Genomic DNA, 10,000 nt, shown 5'->3' with positions numbered 1-10,000 from the left:
AATAATTATGTTTTTATCTTGGCTTTGAAATCATCCAGCATTGGTGTTCTTCTAGAATCCTCTGACAGCTGTTTCCCTTTGGAAACAGCATAATAACTGAATGCTTATTTCTTATCTTGGGCAGGACTTATGGATTAGTTCCTAGTGACCCAAGATACACCGGTTCTACACAATTAAGTGATTCATAGACCAGTAATCACACCTTGAAGTCTATCCTGCATTGTACTGGTAACCAGTGTATGAACTTCAGAAAGTCTAGCAGCTGCACCTTGAATCAGCTGTAGCAGTTTGTGTTTTGGGGGAGTCCTGTTAGGAGGCCATTACAGTAATCAACTACTAGAGAAAAAAGCAAGGATACGTTTCTCAAGATCTTTCATCAAGAAATCTCTGATCTTACTGATGTTCTTAAGATGATATAAGGGTGAATTAGTTACTGATTTCATGTGACTGCTAAAACTGAGATCAGTCTATTAATACATAGCCTATAGGTTACAAGCCGGTTTTTTTTTTGTGTAAAGTAGGCAGCTAGTCTGTGCCTTTCATTGCTATTACCAAATATAATAGCCTCTGTTTTATCTTTGTTCGATTGTAGAAAGTTTTAACTCATCCAGTTAGTGATGTACTCAAGGCAGAGAGAGTTACAGAGACTGTAGTTGTACGGTCAAATGGCTAAGTAGGTCTAAGTGTCGTCTGCGTAGCTATGGTATGACCACCCGGAGTCTAGTATGATCTGTCCAAGTAGAAGCATGTATAAATTAAATAGGAGTGGCCCAAGAATCGAACCTTGTGGCACTCTTTCAGAAATCTTATTTTCGATTTCAATAAAATCATTCATGCCTTGCAGGTAAGAACTGAGCCATTTTTGGACTGTTCCTGAGAGCCAGAGAGGTGTGGGAGAGAGAGGGAGGGCGAGAGAGGACGTGAGAGAGAGGGAGGCGGGGGGGGGGGGGGGTGAGAGAGAGAGAGGGAGAGAGCGCAGGAGAGGCATGTTCCATATGGGCTACTAGTTTCTTATATAACAAATACAAATGGGCCAATGGGTACTACTCATGAAAATAGTAGCTTGTAATATATATATATATATATGTGTGTGTGTGTGTGTGTATGTGTGTGTGTGTTTGTTTGTACAACATTCTTGAATAGCAGCTTCATAGTAAATATACTCATAGCAAACTTACTCATGTTATTGGTGGTGTAGGTGTGGGGTTGCTCAGTTGTGTAGACCACTGGAAAAAAAGACAGAGGTGACAAGTCATATTCAGGCAGCACTATTACACGTAAAACAGATGAAGATCTCTTCAAATACATCCTCATGATCTTTCCCGAGTGTGTGTGTGTGTGTGTGTGTGTGTGTGTGTGTGTGTGCTACGTTCTTGTATTGCATCTTCTTAGTAAACGTACTTATGTCATTGGCGGTGTAGTCTGGTTGCACACGTATGTAGACCACTGGAAAAGAAGACAGAGGTGACAAGTTATATCCAGGGGTCCTGGCAGCACTAATACACGTAAAACAGATGAACATCTCTTCAAATACATCCTCGTGATCTTTCCTGAGTGAATAAAACATGAAATCTGAGTTCCTGAAAACACTCTGTGTTCGTTTGTGTGTGTGTGTTTTCACTGCACGTGGATATACAGCAGGGTGCGTCCACACGAAAACACTCCTGCTATTCACCTTCTAACCTATGGAAGGAGAGTCCGCAGGACATTAGCTGCAGCAAATTAGCCGCTATTCATGACAAAGAAGAAGACGGCTACTACAGAATAGTGCTGAATGTGTTCGTGTTTGGGTCCTACCGGAAAAGGGGTCAAAAACAAACCATGTCAAGCATCAACTGCCTGAGTGTATTATTCTCCCTCTTTCTCTCTTTCACAACCACACATAGTGTCACGGTAACTGTGGTAGATGTGATTAGTGTAGAAATGCTACACGCATGCAGCAGTCACAACATTTTTGCTCCTGTGAATCAGCAATGCCAAACATGGCATATTTTCATGCCTCCCTCTGATACATTCAGCTTGGCTAAGTTGCGAACGCTCAAACCAAGTCAGACCGACAAACACCTGGTGTCGAGGGCTATTAGCAATGCACCCTGGTTCACTGGCTCTCTGACGAAGACGATTTGTCGGGATCACATGTCTCATTTATCCGGCGCAAACAGAGGGCATGTTTTTTTCAGACAGGCGCATTGATAGGCCACCCTCTTGGGTCCTGATGAACGCCCACTGATAGATGGATTATATTTGGGAAAACACACAAGAGCGCAGCCAAACACACACCGTGTGGACACAAACACACACCATGTGCACACAAACACACACCGTGTGCACACAAACACACACCATGTGCACACAAACACACACCGTGTGGACACAAACACACACAGTGTGGACACAAACACACACCGTGTGGACACAAACACACACCATGTGCACACAAACACACACCATGTGCATCCATGCACGCCCAGAACACTCTGTGCATGTGCATTTCAGTAGAAAGTTCTCATAAGAATAAAAAAGTGTGACTGTGGGTGTCTGTGTGTGTGTGTGACAGAGAGAATGTGTTAGTGTGTGTGTGTGAGAGAGAGAGAGAGAGAGAGAGAGAGAGAGAGAAAGAGAGAGAGAGAATATGTGTGTGTGAGAATGTGTATGTGTGCTTACACAAAAACATCTACCAGAAAAACCACAAACAATATCTACAAGAAAATTGTAAAAATCTGTTTTTGACTTCCACAGACACTAGCCAATTCATTAAAGCTACATGTCTACTGGTACGAGTCTAGTGCTGCCACAGACAGCTTATGAACTCCTTTGATGTCAGCTGACCTGTGTGTATGTGATGACCTTTTCGACTGTACGCTTCAGTGACCTCTTTGCCAGAGAAACACATTAAACAACCAACCAGCTTGAATGGCTAATTAGCTGGACGAGGTGTGTCGGAGAAGACGGCCAAACATCAGCGTGTGGAGCAGATACCTGCTGATCAAAAGTTTGTCCTCATACATGGTTTAAAATGACTCAAATGAACACTCCTTTTATTCCAGGATTTATTGTACCCACATATATGTGTGTGTTACATTTGTGTGTACCAACCTTGCAAGCATGGGCAGGTTGTGGGAACTGGGAACTCTGGGTTCAGAGCAAATATGAACCTGTGATTCAAAAGTGGCTCTTAGTTTGTTTATGCGGTGAATTTCTGGGGGGTTGTTGCTCATTTTCATGATGAAAAGTCTCAGTCAGACATTAAAAATGTAAAATTTTATTTTAATTTTAGCACATTATCTTCTACAATTGCAATTTAACCACAGTCCCTTTGTTCATTTCACAAACTATCATTCTACAGTTTCTCCTCATTTCTACCTCATTCTCTCTCTCCCTCTCTCTCTCTCTCTCTCTCATGTATTATTGGAGTTTCCTAACAGAGCTGTAGAGGAAAAAGAAAACATTCTTGATCCATCTAATAGGGAGTGTGTGTGTGTATCCTCAATTGCTAATGGCACTGTATCATTGCCTTTGAGTTTGTGTATGGGTGTGTGTGTGAGTATGTGTGTGTGTGTGTGTGTGTATCCTCACTTGCTAATGGCACTGTATCATTGCCTTTGAGTTTGTGTATGGGTGTATGTGTGTGTGTGTGTGTGTGTGTGTGTGTGTTTTGTTACATGGCTGAGAGGATATTGAAGAACGCTGTAGCCTGGTTTCCTTTTCTGTCTGTCAGCAGTAGGTCTGCTTGTTTCTGCTTGTCTGAAGTAATGAGTTTCACGTTACACAAACGGTTTCGTTCAACAACACACAACTTGTCTAAACCAAAAGATTTGTGCAAGTATGACATTTAAAAAGAAAAGAGATGAAAAACTGAATTCATATTGTTTGGACAAACATGTAGGGCACACTCAGGGGTGTGTTAAGTCTGATGCTCTGCTGTTGGAGCGATGAGATGTGTGTGTGTGTGTGTGTGTGTGTCATAGGCATGGAGAAGAAGCTGAAGAACAGTGGCAGGGAGGCAACCACCTACTGACTCACACACTCCGACACACTCCAGCAAACACTGTGGTGAGCAGTCAACCCAGTTTGTGGTGTTTTTAACAGGCCTGAAGACTTACTAACATGCTGGTGTAGTGTGTGTTTCTGAGTTTGTGGTCCCACTAATGGTGATGCTATTGTCTGTGTGTATGTGTGTGTGTGTGTGTGTGTGTGTGTTTGAGTGGTTTCAGCACCCAGTAATGGTGCTGCCATTGCCTGTCTGTATGTTCCTGTGTGTGTGTGTGTGTGTGTGGTCTCTGCACCCACTAATGGTGATGCTTGTTTGTACTGTGTCTAATGACACTGCCGCTGTGTGCGTTGCTATGTATTGACTGACACTCTCACTGCCTCTGTGCATGTGTGTGTGTGTGTGTGTGTGTGTGTGTGTGTGTGTGTGTGTGTGTGTGTGTGTGTGTGTGTGTGCGTGTGTGATATACAGCACTACTGCTCTCCGTGTGTGTCACCTCTTTTTCTTTATCTGACAGCCATCAACTCCTGCTCCACAGAATTAATGACAAAACTACTTTTCATTTTTTCATTTTCTCCATCTATTCGAGTCTTATGCAAGAGCAGAGTGGAGTGGAAGTCAAGTGCTACGTTAGACTCCAGTCTGACCTCGGTGAGCATCAAGACGAGTCAGTAATGCAGAGTAGCTTAAGCAGGCTTCATTTACACTCCTCTGAAGTCTTCCCTTAGCTAGACTCATTTAAACGCCTCACCGGTACATATTCACATGTCCTTACAGTTAAAAAAACAAACACACCTCCTTCTTCCTCTTTCCATATAGGAGGTTCATCAGAGCTCCGCCATCATCTGTCAGAAGCCACACCTCTTTAATCAACAGCCACACCTCTTTTGCTAAGAAGCTCTCATGTGTCTGTCTGCAGGATTGGCTCGAGAAACGGTAACGAAGAAACGGAGTTGATTGGCCAGGATCTCCAGTTGTGCGCTATTGTGACATCACAGACCTGTTCCCTACTGCACACTACACAACGCACGTTCACGATCAGCAAATCCCCACAGAAGTTGGAGTTCCATATTCTTACGTGCTCCTGGTTAAATCGCTCAGACTTTTTAAACCATCAACCAGTCTGTCTGAACTCATCTGCAGATGATGTATAATATGATCTCCAAATTTTCTGTTGCTGTATTTAAACAGAATGTAGCTAGATTTCTAGTTTCTAATTTACTGATGTTTAATCTTTTTCTTTTTTCTCATTATCTTTTTGCTTCATGTTTACTTGACAAAATGCTCTCAGTACTTTTATAGCAGAACGCAAAATATGAAAATTCTGTCTGTTGCTCACTTTCCAATACACTCCAGTGCATCTGCAAGGCTTTTCATGCATAACTCAATTATCTTTAAACTCTAAAACACCTGATGCATTTTCCATCCGTAATTCTTCAGCTTTTACAAGTTATTTTCCATAAACGAGTTCCATTCCTCCAACTATTTATGATTTATGACTAAAACGTACTGTCCAAGATTGCTAATCTAGGTCCTGCTCTCATGAGAAAACACACAACTAATCTGAAATCAGTGACAAAAGGTTAATATATTATAGCAATCAATGTTATTATTTTATTAATTGGTCTGTGCTTGGTTTGCTGGCAAATATCTGCTTTGTTGACTTACAGAGCTTCATGGTACGAAACAGAAGGGACTGGGTTTGAGAGGAATCAAACAGATGGTAATAATCTCCACAAGTACGTATGTGTGATAACAAAGATTTCTCACACTGTGTGTGTATGAGTGTATGTGCACAACTCCATTACTTAGACCTCTTGAAATGTCCAAACGGGCCAGTACATACACTGTGAAAGGGTCTCTATCTCTATATGATACAAAATGCCATGTATTTCAGCATGGTTCAGGATCGCTTTAAACCCACAATCCAGAGAAGCTCTCTACCCCTTCAAGCCTTTAACACCTTGAAGACAACAGATCGCAGGCCTGTACATGTTTGCACGTGCTCACACTTCTCTTAATGCCACGCCGTGTGCTTTTATTAGCTTACATGGCCACGTTTCATCACGGAGGCGGAGCCCAGAGCTGACCGTGGTTTACTGAGACCACGCCCCCCAAGCTCCCACAGGGCCTGCAGGACTATGGCACTCCATAACCTAGGCAGCGTTGGCAGGACTGTGTCAAATGCAGTATCGGCAGGGAAATCCGTTCCTCTTCAACTCTTTAAATGTCTTTCGCTGGTTAGCTGTACCTCCCACTGACCATTCCCCTGGCTCCGCCCACCTGCTGGACTGACCAGCTCATGTCTGTTGCATCGCAGCTGTGAAAGCCCTCCGAGTGATCCAAGAATAAACCCGCACACACACACACACACACACACACACACACACACACACACACACACAGTGGGAGTATTGAAACAGGCGGGTCAACTGGGACATGGGCGATGTGGCACAGCTGGGATACGAACCTTCCCAAAAGCCCCTCTGAGCGACCGGCTGGAGTGACTTTAACACCGCGGCGTGTGTGTCAGAACTCAGGGCGTGATTCTGCTTTTGCTGTGTGTTCAGTGGATGGGTGATGGGACCAGACACTACAGCACTAACAACTTCCTGGCCATCTCTGGAGTTTGTGTGTTTGTGTGTGTGTGTGTGTGTGTGTGAGTGTGTGTGTGAGAGAGAGAGAGATGGAGATTCTAACTGAGTTCAAGTTGTGTCAGCGTGTTTCAACTTATTCCACTGTCTATTATTGTTAAAATAAGTAGAATTAAAGCTCAAAAAATGTATGTGTAGATACACGGTCACCGGCCACTTTATTAGGTACACCTGTAAAACGCAAATGTCGAATCAGCCAATCACATGGCAGCAACTCAGTGCATTTAGTCATGTAGACATGGCCAAGACGATCTGCTGCAGTTCAAACTGATCAAAATGGGGAGGAAAGGTGATTTTAAGTGACATGCATACTAGATGCTGTACCAACCCATCTACCTAAAGAATTACTGCACAGCAATGTAGAACCGTTGCCTACTATAATAAATTATTCTTTGTGCCTGGGCTACGTTCCCAGTTCATTTAAACTTGCAGTCATCAAGCCGCTAAATAAAAAACCTGGTCTTAACCCCCAAGAACTGTCCAACTATAGGCCAATTTCTAATCTGTCATTCATATCCAAAATTTTAGAGAAAGTAGTTTCTCCACAACTCTCTTCCTTCTTACAGACAGAACATGTCTTAGAGTTATTTCAGTCTGGATTTAGACCCCATCACAGCACTGAAACAACACTGACTAAAGTACTGAATGATCTCTTAATATCCTCTGATAAAGGACACATTTCGTTTATCATACTGCTAGACCTCAGTGCTGCTTTTGACACCATTGATCATAATAGACTGGAGACACCCATTGGCATAAGAGGTCAAGCACTCTCCTGGTTCAGGTCCTACCTGACTGATCGTTACCAATTTGTGCTAGTAAATAACGAATGCTCTGAGCATTCTAAAGTAAAGTATGGTGTCCCACAAGGATCTGTACTGGGCCCCATATTATTCTCATTATATATGCTACCACTGGGCACTATCATTCGTAAGCATGGTATTAGCTTCCATTGCTACGCAGATGATACTCAGTTGTATATATCTTCTAATCCAGATGATACCACCACAACTCTCAAGATTGAGAACTGCGTCCAGGATATTAAAAACTGGATGGCATCTAATTTTCTTAAACTAAATTCTGACAAGACTGAGGTACTGATTCTTGGGCCTAAAGCTGTTAGAAGCAATTGGGCTGATATTGCCCTTACCCTAGATGGTTTTTCAGTAACACCAAAATCTACTGCAAAAAGTTTAGGTGTCACTATTGATTCTGATCTTTCATTTGACGGACATGTATGCAATGTCACTAAGGCTGCCTTTTTCCATTTACGTAATATCGCCAAGCTGAGACACTTACTTTCATTAGCTGATGCAGAGAAGCTAGTTCATGCTTTTGTCTCGTCGAGATTGGACTACTGTAATAGTCTTCTAATTGGATGCTCTAAACAGTCCATAAAGAAGCTACAACTTGTACAAAATGCCGCAGCTAGAGTCCTAACCAAGGCTAGAAAATTTGATCATATTAGTCCCACTCTCGCCACACTACACTGGCTGCATTAAATATCGCATTGAATTTAAAGTTCTCCTGTTAACCTATAAGGCGTTAAATGGTCTTGCCCCACAATATCTGAGTGAACTCATTGATTACTACAACCCATCTCGCCCTTTGCGCTCCCAAAATGCTGGATTTCCCCTAGTTCCAAAAATTAGTAAAACTACAGCCGGAGGCAGAGCTTTCTCTTTTAAAGCCCCTCAATTATGGAATAGCCTTCCAGCTCCAATCCGAGATTCTGACACAGTTCCAATCTTTAAATCTAGACTTAAGACTCACCTGTTTAGTCAAGCCTTCAGCTAACATTCCCCTTGTAAGGTGTAGGGGCTTGGGGGCCCCCAGATGTTGAGATTTCTGGTGATCTGAGATGTTGATGCTGTCATCCAGCTGTGTCTTGGCATCACTCTATTTGTGACTATGACTTGACTGGAAAGCAATGTCTCAGTGAGCCCTCATGCCTGTGGTCACCTCTGAACCCCTCCCTTTAGTTATGCTGCTATAGATTAGTCTGCCGGACCCACATGCTGATCACTGGCACGTGAGCTACGTACATTTAAATCAATGGTGGTTTAAATTCATGTCCACTCAGTCTGTATTGTCTATCTTCTTGCATGGCTCTACCCAAGACGATTGGATACAGGCACCTGCAGGCACCTGGGGGATGGTCTGGCTGCCGGTGGATGTGCTGATGCCGGGGTTCACCTGGGGAGTAACACTGCAGTAGGAGCCTACAATACCAGCATCACTGCTCCGACACGGAATGAAAGCCTGGCATTCATCAACAGACATTTACAGTGACAATATCAAAACCCAGAACTTTCAATTCTACCTTTTACCTAGTCTGATTGTGTGAATTGTGTGTGACTTGTGTATTTGTGTGTTAACGGGCCGCCCAATGGAGGATGGGTTCCCTTTTGAGTCTTGGTTCTCCCGAGGTTTCTTCCTATTCCCCACCATCATAGGGAGTTTTTCCTCGCCACTGTCGCCATTGGCTTGCTCATTAGGGTTCTGGACCCATAGTATTGTTAACCTTGTAAATCCTGTAAAGCTGCTTTGCGACAACTTGAGTTGTTAAAAGCGCTATACAAATAAACTTTGATTGATTGATTGATTGACTTTGAACGTGGCATTGTTGTTAGTGCCAGACGGGCTGGTCTGAGTATTTCAGGACCTGCTGATCTACTGGGATTTTCACGCACCACCATCTCTAGAAAATTGTCCGAAAAAAGGAAAATATCCAGTGAGTGGCAGTTCTGTGGGCAAAAATGTTTTATTGAGGAGAATGGCCAAACTGGTTTGAGCTGATAGCACCAGTAACTCAAATAACTGTCATTACTAATGAGGCATACAGAAGAGCATTATCACATCAAACCTTGAGATGGAAGAGCTATATCAGCAGAAGACCACACCGGGTGCCACTCCTGTCAGCTAAGAACAGGAAACTGAGGCTACAATTCACACTGGCTCACTAAAATAGGACAATAGAAGATTGGAAAAATGTTGTCTGTTCTGAGGAGTCTTTCTGCTGTGACATTCAGATGGTAGGGTCAGAATTTGGCATCAACAACACGAAAGCATAGATCCATCCTGCCTTGCATCAATGGTTCAGGCTGGTGGTGGTGGTGCAATGGTGTGGGGGATATTTTCCTGGCACATTTTGGGCTCATTTGTACCAATTGAGCATTGTGTCAACGCCACAGCCTACCTGAGTATTGTTGCTGACCATGTCCATCCCTTTATGACCACAGTGTACCCATCTTCTGATGGCTACTTCCAGCAGGATAACGCACCATGTCTTAAAGTGAGAATCATCTCAGACTGGTTTCTTGAACACAACAATTAGTTCACTGTACTCGAATGG

At 43.1% G+C, this 10,000-nt stretch overlaps 1 protein-coding gene across 4 annotated transcripts in view; it reads right to left on the bottom strand.

The window, feature by feature from the left end:
* Nucleotides 1-10,000, bottom strand: part of LOC143519880 (uncharacterized) — a 23,835-nt gene that overhangs the window by 7,122 nt on the left and 6,713 nt on the right. For 3 of the 4 annotated variants that reach the window (XM_077013540.1, XM_077013556.1, XM_077013532.1), the window contains 2 exons: nt 1,402-1,446; nt 1,179-1,226 (listed from right to left, as the gene is read on the bottom strand). In XM_077013540.1, the coding sequence (XP_076869655.1) occupies nt 1,179-1,226; nt 1,402 (49 nt within the window). In that variant the 5' untranslated portion in view covers nt 1,403-1,446. Of the gene's footprint in view, nt 1-1,178; nt 1,227-1,401; nt 1,447-8,418 lie in introns of all 4 variants that reach the window. The other variant, XM_077013548.1, reaches the window with a different exon arrangement.

Source organism: Brachyhypopomus gauderio, chromosome 1 (genome assembly GCF_052324685.1).
Source record: "Brachyhypopomus gauderio isolate BG-103 chromosome 1, BGAUD_0.2, whole genome shotgun sequence".
Taxonomy (NCBI): domain Eukaryota; kingdom Metazoa; phylum Chordata; class Actinopteri; order Gymnotiformes; family Hypopomidae; genus Brachyhypopomus; species Brachyhypopomus gauderio.
Note: the sequence above shows the minus strand (reverse complement) of the source record. Positions and strands in the feature narration are given on the sequence as shown.